This window comes from Coffea arabica, chromosome 5c (genome assembly GCF_036785885.1).
Source record: "Coffea arabica cultivar ET-39 chromosome 5c, Coffea Arabica ET-39 HiFi, whole genome shotgun sequence".
Classification (NCBI taxonomy): Eukaryota; Viridiplantae; Streptophyta; class Magnoliopsida; order Gentianales; family Rubiaceae; genus Coffea; species Coffea arabica.
In genome coordinates, this window is record NC_092319.1 from 45,544,009 (window position 1) to 45,566,161 (window position 22,153).

The following is a 22,153-nucleotide window of genomic DNA, read 5'->3' on the forward strand; positions in this document are numbered from 1 at the left end:
TTTTACTTACAAACATTGATATTTTCATCATAAATTAAATGTTTAAAAGTAAAATACCTATAAAGAGCTGATACTTTAAATAGGTAATGCGCACTGCATATAGTTTAACATGCAAATAGTTTGTTAATTAGTTAGTTAATTAATTAGTTAATTAGTTAAGTAGTTAATTAGTTAATTAGTTTAACATGCAAATAGTTTGTTAGTTTCGAATAGACAATAGCTTTAGTTAATTAGTTAATTAGATAAACAGAAATTAGTTAATTAGTTAAGTAATTAATTAGCTAATTAGTTAGTTAATTAGTTAATTAGTTTAACATGCAAAAAGTTCGTTAGTTTCGGACAGACAACAGCTTTAGTTAATTAATTAAACATGCAAATAGTTTGTTAGTTTCGGATAGATAACAACTTTAGTTAATTAGTTAATTAGATAATTAAATAATTAGTTAATTAGATAAACAAAAATTAGTTAATTAATTAATTGGATAATTAGTTAGTTAATTAGTTAATTATTTTAACATGCAAATAGTTTGTTAGTTTAGGATAGACAACAACTTTAGTTAATTAGTTAATTAGATAAACAAAAATTAGTTAATTAATTAATTAGATAATTAGGTAGTTAATTAGTTAAGCAGCTAATTAGTTAATTAGTTTAACATGCAAATAGTTTATTAGTTTCGGACAGACAACAACTTTAGTTAATTAGTTAATTAGTTAATTAGATAAATAGAGATTAGTTAATTAGATAAACAGAAATTAGTTAATTAATTAATTAATTAATTAGATAATTAGTTAATTAATTAATAGTTAATTAGATAATTAGTTAATAGTTAATTAGTTTAATTATGCAGAAATAGTTTGATTAGTTAATAACTATTAACAATTAGATAATTAGTTAATTAGTTAATAGTTAATTAGATAATTAGTTATTAATTAATTAGATTATTAGTTATTTAGTTAATTAGTTAAACTATGCAGAAATAGTTAATTTAGTGTAATTTTTATTAACAAATGTTTTGTTGGGTTTGATGAAAGTACTCATCACATTCATTTGGTAAAATTAAATCATGTCAGGGATACTTTAGTAAATTGATCCACTTTTGCTTATTAAATTGCCTCCAACTTTTGATAGGGGAGGTCAGTGCTATTTCAATATTGATAGGAGAGGTCAATGCTATTATTATAAAATTCAGGGGAGGTTTCTGCAATTATCCCTTATTATATTCCTTGAAACATTCAACAGAAGAAGACAAGTCAGAGGAGACAGTAGATATACATATGTATTTTGATGAAAAATTTAGAGAATATCCTGCCCTCCACTACACAGGAACCCGTATGGCTATCTTTAAAAATAGACTTGAGGACCACATCTGCATAGTTAGCCTTTGCAGAATGTTTAAAAAAGTGGATGAGGATGCAACTAGAGTGACTTTCTGGTTTTGTGCTCCAGGAGTAGACTTAGATGGTGGTCTACATCCAATTAGGGACCATGATGATGTTAAATTGATGAATAAAGCACATTGGGGTTTGGCAACAAGGATAATATATGCTTGTAGTGGGGATGATCCTTTTGAAAAGCCACTAGAACATGGTAGGGACAATGTGTTGGAGCCAAATTCGACAATGGATGCATCAACAACAAATAAAAACGCAGATGGGGTACATAACACCAAAATAGACAGCAGAGATGGTGGGGTATAAAAAAAAGAAGATGGGCTTAGTAATTGCAATCCAAGTAAGCCAAATAACACTAATGATGATGATGATGAGTCTGAATGGTTGAAGGAGGGGTAGGAAAAAAAAGAGGATGAGGACATTTTTACAAGTAAAAAAGATGTGAACAGAAGTAGTAAACCAGGGAGTGGGTCAATACTACATTCCACTCACTTTAAGCCTTATCACGTGTTCTCTTTCCCTGAGAAGGTGGCTATCAAGAGTCTTGTCAAAAGTGAAACTAGTCAGGAAAAAAAGTCCAGTAAAAATAAGAAGCAGTCTGCAGGGCCAGATAGCATTAGAGAAATTTCACCTCATATCTCATTTCAGATTTCATCTCAAGCTGTATCTCAAGCTGCTGACCAACACCCATCTCAGATCCCATCACAAGCTGAAGCAGGGAACAGTAAAAAGGCTGAAGAAAGATCAACAGAAGAAGGAGCACCACATACACCAGAAGAGGATTGGCAAGAACCAGTAATTTCTGATGAAGAGTTGCTGGACAAGTGCAGATTTGATGATGAAGGCCATGAAGAATGTCATGACTTTAACCCTGAAGTGGAGTTTCTCAAACCACATTTTGAGTTGAAGGTTGGGCAAAAGTTTTCCAATTTCAGAGTTTTTAGATATGTGTTGGTCGAATGGTTGGTAAGAGAGGGTTATGAGGTTGATTGGGTAAAAAATTACTCAAAAAAAATTATTGCGAAGTGTGCAAAGGGCTGTTCTTGGAGGATTCGTGCAACACCAGTCCAAGGTGAAACTACTTTTCAAATTAAATCATTGAAGGGCCAGTATGTTTGTGCTAGAGATTACAACAATAAGCATGCAACAGTCAAGTATTTGAGCGTGAAGTACCAAGACAAGATAAGAGGTGACCCGCAGTGTGCCGTGAATGGATTTCAGAATGATATTAGACGAGATCTAATGATTAACGGGTCCGTTGCCAAGATACGCAGAACAAAGAAAAAAGCAAAAGATGAGATGCTTGGCACGGATATGGAGCAATATCACCACCTTTGGAGTTATGCAGCTACAATTAGAGAGACAAATCCTGGTAGCACTGTCAAGATTAAGCTTGATACAGCAGAAGAAGGTTCACAAGGGACATTTCAAAGACTGTATTACTGTCTTTATGCTTGCAAACAGGGGTTCCTCGATGGCTGTCGACCAATAATTGGTCTTGATGGGTGTTTTTTGAAATCTGCGTTTGGTGGTCAGTTGTTGTTAGCAATTGGTAGAAATGGCAATGACAATATGGTTCCAATAGCTGTAGCAGTGGTCGAGGTAGAGAGGTATGACTCATGAAAGTGGTTTCTGGAACTACTAATGGCTGATTTGGGACTTGGTATGGAAAACATACCCTGGACATTTATCTCAAATCGACAAAAAAGACTGGTCCATGCAGTGAATGAGTTATTTTCGAATTCTGAACACAGGTTTTGCTTGAGGCATATGTACCAAAATATCAAACAGAAGTTCAAAGGAAAAGAGTTGAAGGACTTGTTCTGGGCAGCAGCAAGTGCTGGGAATAAAGTGGACTGGATATTAGCAATGAATTCTCTTGAAAAAGCTTCAAAGGATGCAGCTGAATGGCTACAAAAAGTGCCAAGTGTTTTATGGAGCAGGTCACATTTTAGACAAAGTAGCAAATGTGATATTCTTGTAAACAATTTTTGTGAGTCATTTAATAACTATATCTTAGAAGCTAGAGAGCTTCTTGTCATAGGGATGCTTGAGTGGATTCGAAGAAGGCTCATGCAAAGGATTTAAGTGAAGAGGACTGGTATGCAGAAATTTCAAGGAAAAATATGTCCTAACATTGCAGAGAAGATTGATAGGAATCTGAAATTCAGTAGGCTGTGTATTCCCACATGGGATGGCAAGAACAAATATGAAATTGATTGTGGGTCCAGAAAATCTGTTGTGGTGGATCTGAAGGAAAAGACTTGCACATATGGCTATTTCCAGCTTACAGGTTATCCTTGTGCTCATGCATGTGCTGCAATAGGAGCACGTAGATTGCCTTTGCTTGATTATGTGCATGCCTGCTACAGTAGAGAAAATTACTTGAAAACATATGAGCACACTATCATACATGTCCCAAGTAATAAGTATTGGGTGAGATGTGAAGAACAATCCCCAAAACCTCCTGCAGTTCGAAGAATGCCTGGCAGACCCAAAAAGATTCTGCAAAGGGCGGCTGACAAGCCTAAAAAGGGTCAAGTCTCAACCAGAAAGGGTCTTGTGGTAACTTGCAAGAGATGTTTTCAGCCAAGACACAATTCAAGGACCTGCAAGAATGCCATTCATCCCAACTCTAAATTCTACAAGGTAACATAGCTTACAGATTTCATAGGCTGAGACTAATTGCTGTCCCAAATCATTTTAATTGAACATTAAAATGAACTTGTTTTTTTATAGGCACCTGACACTAATGTAGCTGAATCAAGTTCAAAACTTCATTCATCAGCTCCTTCACCAATGGTACCTCCGCAACCAGTCCCAAGAACAAGCTGCACCTGTTTAAAAAAAAAAGCTGTAGGCCCGGGAAGCAGTATACGCAGCCAACAATTGCGAGTGTAGCAAAAAATGTGCCTGCTAGACAATCATGTTCTCAGGTTGGATTTCATGTAATGCAAAAGTGATTTAATGAAGCATTTTTCCTTCAAACATTCATATTTTCTACTTCAATTGCAGCCTGTGAGTGGAACAATTTCACCAGCAAAAGGACCCCTTCGTCCTACTGTTGCTGATGTTCTATACAGTATAAAGAATTTGTTTTTAGCTTACAGTACATCAGTTCCGTTAATTTTACCGATTTTCGTCAATGTTACAATTTAGTTCAAAGCACGAGGTGTCGCGTTGTATATTTTGAAACCATAGGGGGCTTTTCTGTGTATTAGGCTTACCACAAGGGGCTTTTTTTTTTTTTAACCCTATATACTAAGTTGTGTCCTAAATGACCATGGGAAATAAAAACAAAAAACCATTATATTCCCAGATAATTGCCATTTTGGCAATGCCGATCATTTATGTAATGCTTTCGCAATCTTTAAAGATTGTCACTTGTCAGCCTCTTCCAGCCAAAGCCTCAAAAAAAAAAGATTTTGTAGATAAACTAAGGGTATCAAAAAGCCCCTTATGGCTTGCCAGATGTTTAATTCAACTCCTTATGGTTCATAAATCTATATTCTAGCCACTAGTGATTTTAACTAAATTGAAATTTGGACAGTCTAAACTAATGGTTGCACATGAAATAACATTATTGCCTTTTACAAACAATAGGATAAAATATCAAAAAGCCCCATGTAATTTGCCGAATGTTGAACTTAACTCCCTATACTTTGTAAACTTACATTCCAGCCCCTCGTGGTTTGAATTAAATTGAATTCATTGCATTAATTTTCTTCTACTCCATTCAAACGTTTCTACCACAGTCATTTTCCAAGCTAGAAGAATGTGATTATTAAAGGACTCATTGAAATTGTTTATCATGAGGGGTTAGAATGTAGGTTTTCGAACCATAGAATGTTAAGAATATAGTTATTAAAGAATTTGTTGACATTGTTTATCATGACAACTAAAATGTAGGTTTCCGAAATTGTTAAAGAACTCATTGAGATTGTTTATCATGAGCAAGTAGAATATAGGTTTTCGAACCTAGAGAGTTAAAAATGTAGTTGTTAAAAGACTTATTGAGATTATTTACCACAAGAGCTAGAATGTAGTTTTTCGAACAACAAGGAGTTAAATCGAACATTTGGCAAATCATAAAAGATTTTTTGATATGTAATCCTATTATTTTTAAAGGGCAATTTTGACATTTTGCATCAATATATAGTTTAGACAATTTCTATCTCAATTTCAATTTAGTTAAAACCATGAGAAACTAAATGTAAATTTTCAAACCATAAGAAGTTAAGTTGAAAACTCAGCAAATCGTAATGCATTTTTAATCCATAATTAATGCAGCAAGATGCATTCCTCATGCCAATTAGAATCATTTTGAGGAAAATGAGCCGATACCTTGGATAAGTTACAATTCTAATATCATTCAATCATATAAAAAGGCAATCTATATCTATATAAATTACAAAAGGGTTTTTGGTTAGAAGTCATCCTAGACCTCCAAATTCTTAATTCCTTTTTTTTTGTAGATTTTCTTTTTATTTTAATTCCTAAAATGTAATGGGTTAATTTCAAAATCTTGATTGTAGAATATATTCTCATCATTTCAAAATTTAAATTATTTCCAAACTCTCAATTCCTTTTTTGCAGATTCTTTTATTTATTTTAATTCGTAAAATGTAATGAGTTGATTTCAATAGCGTGATTGTAAACTGTATTCTCATCATTTCAAAAGTTAAATTATTTTCAAACTCTCAATTCTTTTTTTATAAATTTTCTATTTATTTTAATTTCTAAAAGGTAATGAGTTGATTCCAAAATCTTAATTTTCAAACTCTAAATTGATTTCTGGTCCATACATATTTTTTATTATGTATTATCCTAATCTAAATTATCATTGTGCATTCTTTTTTTTTTTTTTATCTCCAAGATCTACTTTGGTTTCTAGATTTATTATTTGTTTTTCAGATTACGAGAATATCTAGACAAATGCTAGATTTTTTATATATTATTATCTTTATCTCTATCCATTTATATATTCTTCATCCATATCCATTTATAAATTCTTTATCCAGAAAGTTTGATTCATTGAATGATTAACCTAAATCATTTGATTTATAAATCCAAAAGGAGGAAAGGTAGCTAAAAATAGTTTGATATTTCATAGGTTAAGCTACTACTATTTGTTAAATTTTTATGTATTAGATATTATTTTTTCATAACATTCTACAGTGCATAGCATGGATTTCTAGACTAGTATAAACAAAAATTGTTTACGGAAGTAAAGATACTCCATGAAACCAGAGAATGCCAATGAATCAAACTTTCTGTAATGGCTGAATCCACATCTTTTTTATTATATACTATCATAATCTAAATTATTATTGTGAATTCTTTTTTTTTTATCTCCAAGATCTACCTTGGTTTCTATATTTAGTATTTGTGTTTTCAAATTACGAGATTATCTAGACAAATGCTAGATTTTTTTACATATTATCATCTTTATCTCTATCCATTTATATATTTTCATCCATATCCATTTATAAATTCTTCATCCAGAAAGTTTGATTCATTGAATGATTAATCTAAATCATTTGATTTATAAATCCAAAAGGAGGAAGGGTAGCTAAAAATTGTTTGATATTTCATAGGTTAAGCTACTAATATTTGTTAAATTTTTATGTATTATATATTCCTATAACTATTTATTTATTTTTTCTTAACATTCTACCGTGCATAGCATGGATTTCTAGACTAGTATAAACAAAAATTGTTTACCGAAGTAAAGATACTCCATGAAACCAGAGAATGCCAATGAATCAAATTTTATGTAACGGCTGAATCCACATCTTTTTTATTAGGGTAAAAAACAAAAAAGCCCCCTGTGGTAAGCCTAATACACAGAAAAACCCCTTATGATTTCAAAATATACAACACGGCACCTTGTGCTTTGAACTAAATTGTAAAAGTGACGGAATCCGTTAAATTTAACGGAAATGACTTATTGGAATCTAAAAAAAAATTTTATACCTAATTTTTATCAAATATACCTATTCTACCCCTTAACCCTCAATTCTCTCTATTTAGAAAATAAAACAAATGATTTTTTTGAGTTGTCTTTTGCTTTATTATATAAGGGCATTTTAGTCATTTTGTTAATTTCCGTTAAGTTTAACGGATTCCGTCACCTTTACAATTTAGTTCAAAGCATGAGGGGTCGTGTTGTATATTTTGAAACCATGGGGGGCTTTTCTGTCTATTAGGTTTATCACAGGGGGTTTTTTTTTGTTTTTTACCCTTTTTATTACTAGTTTTTTTCAGCCTCACGCGATGCGTGAGGTTGCCCTGGGTCTATGTTAAAGAAGATCAAATGAAGGGAAACAAATTAATATAAAATGGTTATATATTAAATACATGATGGGTGCTAGTAACTATGGTCTATGGGAAATTTGACTTTAGGTAAATTGGTTATTGTCGTTATTTGTTTACTCAATTTCTTTATGATGCTGAAGAGATTTTTGTACCTACTGGACTTGGACTACTAATTGACTTGAAGTGAGATATCGATACGATATATTAGTATTGATATATTAGTATTTCATAACTGCAATAAATTATCGACGATCTAACAGTCAATGCAATGAGATTTTTTTTGCTAGAACAATAAAGATAAACTAACTGTAATAGGTTGTTACATGGTCCAAATTGGGCAAGCCAGTAAATTCCATAATAATCTTACTCTGAAATTAATGGCCTTAAAGAGTAGCCAGTAATTTTAATTCAACAAGACAAGACATCAAGACATAATTGCATAAGAGCAAACTTGATCCTACATGCGAGTATTATGAATTTGTGCATACAAGTGATGCTAGCACCGGTGATATGCTTACCTTTAATTTAGAGCACATAAAAAATGAATGATCAACAATTACCTAATCAACCAAGAAAAAGATCATTAATTGGATGGGATCTCTTGTCTTTTTACTTCAATCCCAACTTTCACCATGCCATAGAAGTGATTAACTTGTGCTAAGTTAAACAAGTACAGCTGACAGATATAATTTTGTAAAATACAGGATGACATCACTTGGTCCAAGTAAATATACCCAACAAAGACGATACACATTCATATTAAATGAAAGAAATTTGAAGGACAGATAGGCCTTTATTGAGGCCAAAACTGTACTTAAAATGCGTAATCAATGCATTAGACAAATCCTTGTAGATACCTCATATGCACTCAATTGTTCTGCAAATTCTTTCAAGTGGGACAAAAACATAAAAACTGATCACCAGAAAAACCATAATCATGCAGCAAGATGGCCATAGCAAGTCTAACAATGGCTCCCATTTCATAACAGTTGAAACCTATAAAATTTCTCTAAAATTTTTAACACCCTTCGGTGAACCATTGCAATGATTTGAACAAACATTTGGACTCATTAGACCTCACATTATAAGGAAGAAAAGGGCCAAAAGGCCGAAATAAAGCAAAGAGTTCAACTTGCAAAATTATGGAACCCGAAGCTTTTAATTGGAAGAAGAAATTGCTTTTGAGATGGCTTGCTCACAAGATCAGCTAGGTGAGAGTGCGAAAACTTCACCTTGTAAAACCGCCAAATCCAGGCCTTCAATTAGAGAAAGAAACACATTCAATATGTTGCTTTTCAGATAGCTTTCTCTCAAGATTACATAGGCAAGAGAGCTTTGTGCGGCTCCCGTAGACCGCTTCGGACACCACCCACCGCCCACTCACCAGGGGAGCTGAAGCAACTACAACTATACGATGAAGATACAAATACACATCTGAACTCTGAAGCACAAACACAAAAGCCACCAAAGTTGACCAAGCACACAACTGAAGCACGAATGCAAAAGCCACCGAAGTTGCCCATAATTTAGGCGGTGGATCTATTTTACAAATGGGGTAACAAACTCGTGTTTAAAATCCGAAAATATGTATTTATAGAATCATTTTTTCATGCTCGAAAGAAAAATTAGGACTACTGTAAAAGTTTAAAAACTATAATCCATTTCTTAAATTGCATTTTTTTTATGAAGAAAGTTTATCCTTTTGGAAAAAAAATGTTTACACGGCCACGGGAGTCCTTCATATATTTTTTTTTATTTTTTTTCCAAAACAGGAGGACCCTTTGGACTTAAAAATCAACCGGGCAGCAGCTTGCAACTAAGTGCAAGGTTCCCTTGTACTAAAAGTAGAAACACCTGGTAAAGAAGGCCACGGAAAGAATCAAGGGGACAAGGTCATGCAGATAGCAGTGAACTCATCGCCTAAATTGCTAAGAATCAGAGGAAACAAGGCCACGCGGACAGCAGCGAATTTCCAGCGAAGCCACTACTACTGAATGGCAAAAGACCAAAACGCTTTTCAAAGTCACAACAATCACGGGATAACCGGTCCATATTTATTGTAGCAATCCCAACTCTCATTTTTAGTATAGTAAAGATGTATTAGCCTAATCTAAATTATTATTGTGAATTCTTTTTTTTTTTATCTCCAAGATCTACTTTGGTTTCTATATTTAGTATTTGTGTTTTCAGATTACGAGATTATCTAGACAAATGCTAGATTTGTTATATACGAAAAATCGCCATTTTAGTCCTTGAACTATTTTACTTATGCCAATTTCATCCCTCAATGTTTTTTTAGCCTAATTTAGTCTTTCAGCTTAAATTTATTATCCAATTAAATCCTTTTATGGTGGTGCCACCCACTAAACCTTTTCCAACATGAAAAAACACTACCTAACCAGGGGCAAGAATGGAAGTACAAGTCATGTCCTACATTAAAATAAAGAAATATGAAAAATTTTCATCTAATGTATTGGAAAATTTTCAAATATCAAAAAGGGTAAAACAAAAATTTTACACTAAATTAGGGAGAAAAACAAAAATCTGCAAAAGAAGTGGCTGGAATCTGGCAAACTAGTTATCTGCTGGTTAACGAAATCACCATGGTGATTCATGAAACTACACTCTTTCGTGATAACCAGCAGATAACGGAATCACCAAACGAGAAAAATCCCACAATGAAGACGAGAAAATAGCACCACCTGGGAAGGGGCTTTCGTGACTCTGGGTCTTCCAGCAATCCTTCCTCCCCAATCACGTCACACTCTTTCCATAGTTTTTGGCCCTTATGGCTAGGGTGCCTATTCCCACCCGATCCGCCGTCATTTGGGTTGATCTTCCTCGATCCAGGCTTGAGGGAGCCAGAGAAGCGGCTGGTAGACAACTCCCTGGAGTGACGGCCGCCGAATCCACCCATCCAAACCCGCAAAAAATAGGCTCAACATCCCCAACAATTCTACCATCATCCTCCGCCACCTCATTAAATTTGACACTGCCCTTTCCCTCCGCCCAACAATCCTTACAGGCTCCTCAAATTCCTCGAATTCTCAGGGGGCGGTCACCTCTTCTGCCCTCTAATCCTCTCCCTCCTCCTCTACCCTCTCTCGACCACCGCCGCCATCGCCAACCGTTTTCTCCTCGACCTGTTTTTAGGAGCACTTCTGGACATCCTCCTCATTGGCCGCCTCAAACATCTCATTCGCCGCCCCCGACCCATCTCCAACAAAAACATGTTTGTGTCTTTTGCCGTCGACCACTGGTCTTTTCCTTCTAGCCATAGTTCTCGAGTTTTCTTTATTGCCCAAAGGATTCATTAATTGGGGTAAAATCTTGTGTGATTGTCATAAAAACAGCTCATTTGTGGGATATTTTTGTGAGCAGCTTTTTTTGCTCAATATGCACTCTACATTGTGTGTAGTTCTTTGCTCAATATGTATTCTAGATTGCATTTTGTCAGAAAAGCCGGAATAGTGTTTGATGAAATGCTTAAAAGAATTGTAGTTTCATGAATCACTATGATTTTCTGGGTATGCGAAAACTGGACAGGCTAGACTTGCTAAGGAGGCATTTCAAGTTTTTCAACCCCTATTTGATGGAAGGTAGATAGACGACTTGAGCGAATTTCTTTAGAACTTTTGATGATACTGGTGATGGTCCTGGAGAGAACTTTTGACGATCTCTATTTTCTATCCCAATTTGGTCGAAATTTTGTTTTTCTCCCCTTTTTAGTTTTTTGGGTTCTAGCTTTGGCCCTTGCTTTGTAATTCCTGGATTGCCCTTAATTGGGTGGTGATTTTGTGCCGGAATAATTGGTGGTGCGTTCCTGAAAGGATTTAATTGGACAATAAATTTAAGTTGAAGGACTAAATTAGGCTAAAAAAACATTGAGGGATGAAATTGGCATAAGTAAAATAGTTCAAGGACTAAAATGGCGATTTTCCCTTTTATATATTATCATCTTTATGTCTATCCATTTATAAATTCTTCATCCAGAAAGTTCGATTCATTGGATGATTAACCTAAATCATTTGATTTATAAATCCAAAAGGAGGAAGGGTAGCTAAAAATTGTTAGGAAAATCGCCAATTTAGTCCCTAAACTTTTTTTTCTGTCAATTTAGTCTCTATACATTATTTATGGCCAATTTAATCCCTAAACTTATATTTCGGTTCCAATCAAGGAGTTTAGCGGCGGCGCCACCGTATAATTTCCACCGGTTTCCCAATCTAGCAACCCAGAAGGGGTATTTTAGGGATTTCGATATTTTTCATATTTTTCTTTGACTTTCATCTTATTTTTATCCTTGCACGGCTAACTTTACTATTCTCACCAGCCATCACAAATCTTCTCAATTTGTCTTCTCAAACGGAAATCCCCTGTATCATCTTCATCATCATCTTCTAAAATCCCAGGTTCCCCATATCCGAGGAACAGAGCCCATAGTCCGCAGAAATAAAGAAAATAAAGAAGCAAAATCGAAAAATCAGCACACATGTAAAAGGGAGGAGTTTTGAAGTGGTGCAAACTGTAAAGACATACCACACACCTTAGCTTTGGAAGTGATCTTCACAGCTCCTACCTGATTCTTGAGCTCTCCTTTTTTTCCTTTGGCCCAACATGTATGTCCAAAATGTCCACGCCCCACTTCTTTTCCCAGTTCATACTTGGCAACGAAATTCTTTTCCCACTTCTTTTCCTTCACTGTCTGCTGCTCCACCTTCGTCATGCTCAGGTATCGGCCACTCATTCGGCTTCGCCGGCGCCCCTTGTTGTTTTAGAATCGCGGACATGATGGGCTTTGCCAGCCAAGGAAGGGGGAAGGGCCACCTAAACTTCCTCCCTGGAGCTTCCTCCCTGGAGTTCTCGCCTCCGACGGCGAAGGCCGAACACCTGCAAGGTAAGGACTCTGCCATGGGCTGGCGGCAAAGGAATGAGCTGGCGTGCTCTTATTGGAGTGACCGTTGGCCGATGGTGGGCCCGGAGATATTGCTGGCCTTGGGCTTCCGGCGGTGATCTGCTGTACCCGAGTTACCAGCGAAAGTGGCAGTGGCGGAGGGGTGACCATCGAAGGCGGCGACGGGATCGTCGACCTTGCGGACTGAGACTGAAACACTTTTGGCGCAGCAATGCCCCATTAACGGCTACAATTCTGACGACGATCGGTCCAAAGTCCACTCCTCCATCGGTCAACTGAAAATGTTAGATGCTGACACCGGCCAAAAATAACGTGGAGAAATTTATGCTCGTTTAAAGCATTTTATATTGGAGCATTTTCCACCTGGCTGGAAGACCAGCAGCTATTTTACCGGTCCGCTTAGCACAAACTGACCCGATTCACAATAATAGGAAAATAGAATGTGGAAGTCCCTAAAGTACCCCTTCTGGGTTGCTAGATTGGGAAGCCGATGGAAATTATGCGGTGGCGCCACCGCTAAACTCCTTAATTGGAACCGAAATATAAGTTTAGGGATTAAATTGGCTATAAATAATGTATAGGGACTAAATTGACAGAAAAAAAAAATTTAGGGACTAAATTGACGATTTTCCCAAAATTGTTTGATATTTCGTATGTTAAACTACTACTATTTGTTAAATTTTTATGTATTATATATTCCTATAACTATTTATTTATTTTTTCATAACATTCTACCGTGCATAGCACGGGTTTTTAAACTAATATAAACAAAAATTGTTTACTGAAGTAAAGATACTCCATGAAATCAGAGAATGCCAATGAATCAAACTTTCTATGACGACTGAATCCACATATTTGGTTTCTATATTTTATCCTAATCTAAATTATTATCATGAATTCTTTTTTTTTTTTATCTCCAAGATCTACTTTGGTTTCTATATTTATTATTTGTGTTTTCAGATTACGAGATTATCTAGACAAATGCTATATTTTTTACATATTATCATCTTTATCTCTATCCATTTATGAATTCTTCATCCATATCCATTTATAAATTCTTCATCCAAAAAGTTTGATTCATTGAATAATTAACCTAAATCATTTGATTTATAAATCCAAAAAGAAAAAGGGTAGCTAAAAATTGTTTGATATTTCATAGGAAACGACTACTATTTATTAAATTTTTATGTATTATATATTCGTATAACTATTTATTTATTTTTTCATAATGGTTAGACTAGTATAAACAAAATTATTTACCGAAGTAAATATACTCTATGAAACCAAAGAATGACAATGAATCAAACTTTCTGTAATGGCTGAATCCACATACTACACGCTAAATCAAACGATTGCCTATTACGATGACAAAATCCCACGTAACACAAATCAGCCAATTTCCTAATACCAACAAATCTAAGGCAAAATTAGCATTTCATCAGATAGTGCTTCTTGATCCCACAACCCACAGATCTTTGCTACTTCTCGTGCTTATCCCTTGCCACAATCTTGTACTTCCCACTTCTCTGTTGCTGGCAAGAGAAAAACATCCATTAAAACCAAAAAAAAAAAAAGTAAAAAAAGAAACTCTTGCACAATATCTAAAGCAGAAGTAGAAATTCACCTTTTCCCATAGATCAGAGTGAGTTCTACAAAAACCAGCAACAATGACTTTTTTATTCCTTCCTTCAGAGTACTCAATGCAAAGATTTTCTTTCAGCGCACAAGTCACATGAAAAGTCAATGGACATCTGGGCTCAGAGCAATCGATGGCACAACCATTCTTGGATTTGCAAATATAGCACTTCTGATTCCATCTCCTGTCTGGAACCTTAGTTACGTCAATCCCTTCTCTGCCTTCAGGGTCACTAAAAAATGCCTCAGGAACGAAAAGTGCACAAACAAGATGAGCCCATTTGCCTTTATCCGTTGTGGGCTTCAGAGCACCACCAGTCACAGGGCAGAGACAGCAAGAAAATGGCTTAATATGATTGGAGGTATTGGTCCTATAAGGTGATTGAGAAGCCAAGCATTTTGCACAAAACCAATCACCATCTGGGATACCTTTTGTAAAAGGGTGACCATAGCAAGTTGCATGAACCATTAGCTCACAGCCATCACAAAAAACAATTGGATCTGAAGGATCTCCGTCTGTGCTTTCACAGATAGCACATAAAATCCCATCATCCTCGTCATCCCCATCGCCGTTGTCTACATTCTCCTTATTTTCTTCATTTAATTCTTCAAGTCGAATATTTCCTTCCTTGTCCTGGATTTCACGTTCAGATACTTTGTCCTCCTTGTCTTCTGCTTTGTTCTTGCCTTCACGTGCGTTACTGTCAACTTTGGCATCTGGGATTTGGTTTACCTCTTCAGACTCCGTCTGGGATTTCTCGGTATTATCCAAGAAAGGCTGATGATATTCGATATTGAGATCGAATGGTTGGATGGCCCAAACTCTCTTCTTGGCAGGTAAAGAATAGGCGGCCGTGGTGGAAATGGGATCTATTGGGAGGAGATTGCGGGATTCTTGGCGTTTTTTAGCGGGAAGGCACGAGGGGGCTGGAAAATTGAGGTGGTTTGGATGGGTGTTCTGGGTCAGCTTTTCTTCTTGTTGAATGAGCTTGTATCTCTTGAGGGGAGGCAACTCATGAAGCTTGTTCCCCATTTGTTCAACGAATTGTCGCACAGAATACCGATATTAATGATGTAGGATTGAGATTTGGAGGAGATAAATGTGGGATTGAGAACTGGGGAAGGTTTGGAGAAGCATGTATTTGGAGACTTTTGAAAGTCTGTCTGCTGTTGGCTCTTGGGGAGATTGGGGTTAGGAACTGAGCAAAAGTGAAGGTGGGAAGAAAAAGCGGCAAAAAGAGACCTGAAAATTCTGAGTTTCTAGTTTGAATTTGGCGGGCTGGGCTCATGTAAAATTTTTGGGCTTCCAGTGTTCGAAATTTTAGATGAAAAATTTTCCTTCCAGCGCCACTTGTCTTGATTAATTATTAGTAAAGTAATGGAGACCCGGTTAGGAATGCCCCGCCCCATTGCCTAAACATATGCCCTGCTCTCGCCCCGCTCCACTTCTCCTGTGGGTGTTTGTAGGGTAAAGGTTTATAATTAATAAAAATATATAATTAGTAAAAAATATAATTAATAATTTAGTATAAATGTATTAATATAACTAATCAATAATTTGTGTTAATATAGATATATAATTATTAGTATAACTAATAATATTAATTATAACTAATAATTTGATTTTTATAACTAATAATATTAAATATGTTATGTATATAATTAATATATATATAATTTTATTTAAGCGAGGACAGGGCGGGGGTATAGTCCCCCATCCCCCGTTCCGCTTTTTAATGGGAGGAGCATTTTACCCCCATCCCATCCCTGCCTCATTAATTCGAGCATCCACCCCAATTGCCATCTCTAGATTCGATGCTCCCTAGCAACTCCATCATTTCTGTAGGCTATAAACTTTGTATTATTTCTAAAATAGGCTATAAACAAACCTGCCAGACAGACCCTTCAAGTTTGAGATTGTTTTGAAAATAGATTACTTCTTGCTGAATTTATAGGGGGAAATTCCTTGTTTATTCGGCTTACTAGTAAGTTGAGACAAACACGGTATTAATAATAGTAAATTTAAAAAAAAAAAACCCCCAAGACTTGCCTTACCCTGCCAAGCTTTAATTAGTTTTGGGGACATGATTAAAAGATGCCATCTTATCAAATTCTTGCTTTTAGTGATCGGATCAAAATTGACCGTTCAACCCAAGTCAGGATTTTGAGAAAGTTCAACAGCTTATTTCAATCCCAAAGGGTTTTACTTTACCCAAGTGATGGCGATTTCTCATTAGCTTCATTTTGCTGTTGGTCCTTGCACGTTTGTATTTGCAGGCAGATTATACAAATTGTATGTAGACGTCAATCAAGTCTCTTTTCTGAGGTGCATGTCTAATTCAGATACTATATGATTGAATCCCCTTGTGCGTGATATGGAAAACCACAGTAGAAAGCTCTAACTCGAGCTAGAAATCCACCTCCTGTCCAAATACTAATATTCAACCTGCCATGGTACTATGATTTTGCAGAATCTGCAGCTATAGAAATAATTCTTGCTTGTTTTGTTGATTAACTTAATGGTAGCAACGACTGAGCTGAAGTATTTGGACCAATAGATTGAGATTCAATAAGCCGCTAAAGAAACCAAGGATTTGGACTGTCTCGATGAACAATTCTCTCATGCTAAATCTCTTCATTTTCTCAATCCAGTTACAAATTGTGATGAACTAATTCTGCACTTGCGCAGGGACAGATTGTCTCCAGATTCCAGCTAAGGCACTACCAAAGATCGAGTGACACACACTGGAAACTGCACATGGCACTGCAGTCAGAGGATTTCCAAAGTGTTGAGTGGCAAGAACTACGCCAAGCACCGAATTCTGAAACAAGACAAGCAGCAAAAGTGAGTAACAAACTTATCTTCATAACGTCATTCACATTCAAAGAGGACAATTAGTTCCCTTAAAACTTAGTCAAATCTTTGAAATGGCAAAATTCTGTACACTTAGCTGTAGTCGCCATTCAGCGTTTGCTTACCCCGTTGTCAGATGGTACAAAAATGATACGCCATACCTTCTTGTTTCAGTCAATAAATCAAAGTCAAGTTTTATACTTCCTTTTCTCTTTCATTTGCTTTTTCGTTTCTCTTTTAAAAGCACGACACCACTATTAGGCTACATCTTACTACCACTTGTGTTTTTGGTAATATTTTTCTAGCCCTCTTTCCTAAACAGAAAATCACAATGAATCTCAAAGCTCATACTAACATTCATTCATCAGCCAGAAGCCCAAGCTTCACCATTGACTTGCAACTATAACATCAAATGTAAACCAGTACCAGCAGGTTAGATAAAATTCACAGTAGAAAGTTTTATGATCTTACTGAATCTTCATCTGCACTACTCTTTTGAGCAGCAAGTGAAGCCCCAGGGTTAATAGGTAGAAGGTTTTAGACATTTTGGAAATGCTCTAACACACCAATTTTTAGTGCAGTACTGGACCTAAGCTGGTAACGTCTTAAGGGTAAAGCAATACTCCCATAATGCAGAGCACTACTCAGATACTACCCATATACATTATTATCTCAAACTTGTAGGAATAATTCTGGGTAAATGTTTCACACCATGACAAGTAACTAGTCCATTTCTAAAAGGCGCTACACGCTCCATTGTCGAATCTCACAGTTTAAAGAATCACAATCTAGTTACATAAAACTTGCATAAGCACAAACCTGCATGCCAACCTCAATTGAAATTGTTCTAGATGAAGATACATCAAGGCCCAGCATCCTTGAGAGCACATAGCCAAAGAAGAATCCAGATGCATGAAGAAGAACTGTGGCTAAAACCACTTGTTGACCAGACATTAGGATTGTAGAAGAACTCTGTGCGATTGCATTTCCACACAGAACTGCCACAGTTAACACTGCAATGGGTGGCATTAAGGGAGAGACAATTTTAACAATGCTCTGGAAATACTGATTAAGGAACGCGCCAGCTAGAACAGGTAGAAGCACAACCTGCAAGAAAGAATGATCAGGAAAACACCAACCGAAGAACCAATTCCTGCTGTTGCAGGGAATTAGAATTACCTGCAAGGTTGACATAAATAATCCAGGTGCATCTACAGCAACATATTGCCCTGCAAGTTTTGCAGTAAGAGCAGGGGTCATAACCTGAGACAAAATCTTAAAACGGTCAGTCAAGCTTTCATTAGTTCTGATGACGTGCCTTCATGAAAATACATAATCCTTTTCAGGCATTAAATCTGACTAGCATTTCAACTAAAATAAAGCATCTAAGAAGTACTGAAAGAACAAAGGAAGATTTTGTGCATGGACAGCATTAAAGCACTTTTCAGCTATATTTCAAATAAGAACTCGTAAATCAGAATGAGCATTTTTCCTTTCTACTTTTAGTACAGTAAATAGGAGTCTCATGCTTGAAGGTTAAATGAAGCAATTCCAATAATCATTCATTTGTTGCGCTGATTCTCAAATGGAACAGTCAAAGTATCCATTGAAATCAAATTTAAAAAAATAAGGAAAAAAAAAACTATATTGAAACAGCAAGACGAGTTACCAACCACAGCAGATAGGGTGCTAGCAGCAGTCATTAACACTGAAAGGGCCACATTTCCGCTGTTACAGAAGAATGCCATTAAGATCCCCAACCAAGGCATGCAAAATTTAAAAAAAAAAAAAAAAAAAAAATTGTTATAAGCACCTTCTATATTTTTACCTACCGTGCAATATATGTGACAATATTGCTCGCCGTTCCTAAGGATCATTACACGACATAACTTGTATGAGGAAAACAGGGAAGACAAAGAATACTGCCACAAAAAAGTTTATGCACAAGATCCAAGGGCATGGAGGCATACCTCCAGGGCAACACCCAACCAAAATTAAGCCAGCCGCATAATGGGATGGCAAATTCAAGAGCTTGCTGACAAAAAATCCAGATAGTGGCATTATCTGCAAGGAGTAAATAAGTCCTGTAAGCCTTACAGGCAAATTGGAAATCAAACTAACCAGATATCCCTGGAGTACTCAGTTTAAACACTAGTACTAGGAGGTATTTGAACCGCACTATGTAATAGCCACATTTACATTCTGACAAACCAAGTATTTGGTTTTAAAGAAAAAGAGAACGTGAGATAATTTTCCCTCACCAAGAACAGAAGCAGTTCAGCACAGAGCCTGAATCCAAATATCATACAGTTTGTAGTAACATTGGTGTTCCAAACTAGAGGTGGCAATTTGGATTGAGATCCATTTATCCATCCATATAATCCATAATTAAATGGATTTGGATTATCCATTTATAGTATTGGTTTTAAATGGTTAATCAAAGTAAAACCATTAAATTAAATGGATTTATATGGATTATCCACAAAAACCATATATATCCATTTACTTAAAAACCAAATAAATGAAACAGAAAGGAAATGAACTTCTGAAACGGCTCGCCAGCCAATGGGGCAGCGCTCTCGCCATTGCGGTCAGTTGATGTTGGGTGTTGGCCTCGGAGACTCAGAAAAACATGTCCGAGGACTTGGGGAGTCTTCGTAAGTTTGGACTAATCAGCTCACTACTACATTTCCATGGGCTGTCTTCTAAACTAGAAAAATGTGGAATAAGGGAACTAGTAAAATATTTAAATGGATTATAAATGGATAATTGGTTTTTATTTAATCCATTTAGATCCATTTATTAAATGGATTTAAATGGATTGGATAAATTTTATCCACCATCCATTAAGTCAAAACCAATTATGAACCATTTATCCATTTTGCCACCTCTATTCCAAACCATCAATTATACACTTTCACCCATAAACACAATCTAAATGACATTGAAACCAGACATACAGAAAGCACATCTTCTTCCATCAGTGCTCTAGGGTAGCCTACAGTTATTTTTTGAGTGCATGGAGCATCACATTTACAGATGCAAAACTTCTGTGGAAAAGACTTCCAAGATGGTAAAATGGATGACACCGTGGATCAAAAGTGCCAAATAGAAAAACTCAGACTAAAAGAGCATCAACTCCTCCTCCACATATCAAAGGCATGACCAGTAAGAATGACTGATCCATTTAACTATAAGTGCAACTTTAAATGCTTCTTAACCTATTCCAACGTTTCTGATAGCTGCTTCATATCAAATTTTGGTCAAAATTCAAGCTCAAAAAATGTGTGGAATTATACCATCAATGTCAATGAACATACCCCTTTGGAGGCCTGCATCTAATGCAACTTTATCGGTTTGACTTTTGTCAGTAGATAATACAAGGGCACTACTTTGAATCTTGAAGCAACCGGGGGGAAAAAGGGAAAAGAAAAAGAAAGCTTTATACAAGTGGCATAGGATAGGAGGAAAAACTGGAATCAAGTAATAGAGATTGAATGCTAGCTTTCCAACAGTCCAAGATTCGTTCAAACCACCCATAGATAGTTAACAAATAACTATACCCGCAACTTTGATTCAGTAGTGTACCCTCTTCAACAAGATCTCAAAACCCGAGGCTACATACTACCACTAAGTAAGTGTAATTGTAAGCAACACCCACAGATTAAGAAAACTGATGAGAAGAAAATCCCATTTAGAAATTTTCAAACTGCAAAAGAACTGCTCAATAAACAAAGTCAGAATTGAACAAGCCTCCAAACAATTCATCACATAAACAGCTTCCAAGAACAATCCAATACTTGGTTTGCTGCATCGAGAAGACAGAAAAATGGAAGACCGAAAAGTAAAGGAAGCAAAGCAGACCGAATATTGGAGCACAAATCCACTGAACAACTCCTTAGGCATAGCCAAAGCACCTCTAAGATCATCAAAAGTGAGAGTCATTCCCATGCCAAGCATAGTTAGAGTGATCCCCATGATAGTCCATTTGGGCTGCACCCAATTATAGGAACTAGGCTTCAGCAGCCCCAGCAAACAACCTATAGCAACCCACAAAGGAAAAGCAGTAGAAATAGCATCCCCAACAGCCTCGATCCAACTCCTGCCACTGCTAGCATTACTTGCAATGCTGCTACTCCCACCATCATCTACACTCACAGTACCGTTCGAAGAATTGCCACAAAGAAGTGACCTTTTGGGTTTAGCCGGGACTAGTGAGACGGGTTTTGTAAATTGATAGTTTTCTTGAGATTTAGCGAGTTTGAAATTGGAAAAATTCAAAGATGTGTTTTTCCTTGAAGTGGGACTTCCAGCTATTCCACCTATTCTACTACAATTTGGGTAGCAGGTTCTTGCTGTTCCATGAATCATGAACAATGAAGATTGCATTTTTACCCCCACCCCGAATCTGGAATCTGTAGTTTGGACTTTGGAGAGTGGACTATGGATTGTGGACAGTGGACCTCCTGGACTCACACAGCACAGGGAGGCATGCTGACTTGTTAAGGTTACAATGAAAACAAAGACCACCTGTCAAGTCGGGTCCCAAAATATTCGGAGTTAAGTGCACAAGTGTAATTGATCAAGTGAGGAATGCTTACATGTTAGAGAGTAAGTAATCATAAAAAGTTGTTAAAATTCTGGAATTTAGAATTTTTTTTTCCCTAACTTGTGCTGCAGTACCTTTTTTTTTTTTTTTTTCTAACTTGTACTGCAATACGTACTTGTATATGTAGAATTTCAAGAAAATTTTGAAGCATAATACATGCACTTGGATGCAAATACCATTACAACAGTTTGTCAAATTTCCTTTTCTTTAATTTATAAATATTTCATAGCTGGGGAGGGGTAAATTTTAATAAATGCGCAAGGAGAGAAGCAAAAATTTTTTAAAATGGAAGAAGGGGAGGGGAAAACTGAATCAAAACCACTATTCCCTAGAGCTTGTTAATTGAACGCACTATTCCCTAGTTAACTCCCCCGTCCACCCCTCCCTTCCCTCCCCCTCCTCTGCATCATTGACAAAACAGCTTCGTTGC

At 36.1% G+C, this 22,153-nt stretch overlaps 3 protein-coding genes across 4 annotated transcripts; 1 reads left to right on the forward strand and 2 right to left on the reverse strand.

The window, feature by feature from the left end:
- The first annotated feature begins 1,275 nt into the window (after window positions 1–1,275).
- On the forward strand, window positions 1,276–4,372 carry LOC140007384 (uncharacterized). The gene is made up of 3 exons (XM_072050137.1): window positions 1,276–1,692; window positions 1,792–4,041; window positions 4,132–4,372. Exons 1-2 carry the CDS (start codon window positions 1,276–1,278, stop codon window positions 3,013–3,015), a joined length of 1,641 nt encoding a protein of 546 aa, XP_071906238.1. The 3' UTR covers window positions 3,016–4,041; window positions 4,132–4,372.
- Window positions 4,373–13,916: 9,544 nt separating this feature from the next.
- On the reverse strand, window positions 13,917–15,666 carry LOC113687728 (uncharacterized). Of its 2 annotated transcripts, none has more exons than XM_027205268.2 (2): window positions 14,250–15,666; window positions 13,917–14,151 (listed from the first exon to the last, which is right to left on the reverse strand). In XM_027205268.2, exons 1-2 carry the CDS (start codon window positions 15,291–15,293, stop codon window positions 14,104–14,106), a joined length of 1,092 nt encoding a protein of 363 aa, XP_027061069.2. In that variant the 5' UTR covers window positions 15,294–15,666; the 3' UTR covers window positions 13,917–14,103. The 2 variants fall into 2 exon arrangements, with proteins under 2 accessions (XP_027061069.2, XP_027061068.2); XM_027205267.2 differs by having other exon boundaries at window positions 13,917–14,157; window positions 14,250–15,662.
- Window positions 15,667–16,793: 1,127 nt separating this feature from the next.
- On the reverse strand, window positions 16,794–21,632 carry LOC113743210 (probable sodium/metabolite cotransporter BASS1, chloroplastic). The gene is made up of 7 exons (XM_072051199.1): window positions 20,979–21,632; window positions 19,085–19,178; window positions 18,947–18,980; window positions 18,788–18,842; window positions 18,294–18,377; window positions 17,934–18,221; window positions 16,794–17,082 (listed from the first exon to the last, which is right to left on the reverse strand). The coding sequence occupies exons 1-7, from the start codon at window positions 21,501–21,503 to the stop codon at window positions 16,930–16,932; spliced, it is 1,233 nt and encodes a 410-aa protein (XP_071907300.1). The 5' UTR covers window positions 21,504–21,632; the 3' UTR covers window positions 16,794–16,929.
- Window positions 21,633–22,153: the final 521 nt, after the last annotated feature.

Coding starts and splice junctions, on each gene's coding strand:
- LOC140007384 (XM_072050137.1), top strand. CDS start 1,276: ATGTATTTTGATGAAAAATTTAGAGAATATCCTGCCCTCCACTACACA. Junction 1,693..1,791: donor TAGACAGCAGAGATGGTGGG/GTATAAAAAAAA, acceptor AAGGAGGGGTAG/GAAAAAAAAGAGGATGAGGA.
- LOC113743210 (XM_072051199.1), bottom strand. CDS start 21,503: ATGCAATCTTCATTGTTCATGATTCATGGAACAGCAAGAACCTGCTAC. Junction 18,843..18,946: donor ATTGTCACATATATTGCACG/GTAGGTAAAAAT, acceptor CTTCTGTAACAG/CGGAAATGTGGCCCTTTCAG. Junction 17,083..17,933: donor CAATTGAGGTTGGCATGCAG/GTTTGTGCTTAT, acceptor GTCTTGTTTCAG/AATTCGGTGCTTGGCGTAGT.
- LOC113687728 (XM_027205267.2), bottom strand. CDS start 15,293: ATGGGGAACAAGCTTCATGAGTTGCCTCCCCTCAAGAGATACAAGCTC. Junction 14,158..14,249: donor ACTCTGATCTATGGGAAAAG/GTGAATTTCTAC, acceptor TTCTCTTGCCAG/CAACAGAGAAGTGGGAAGTA.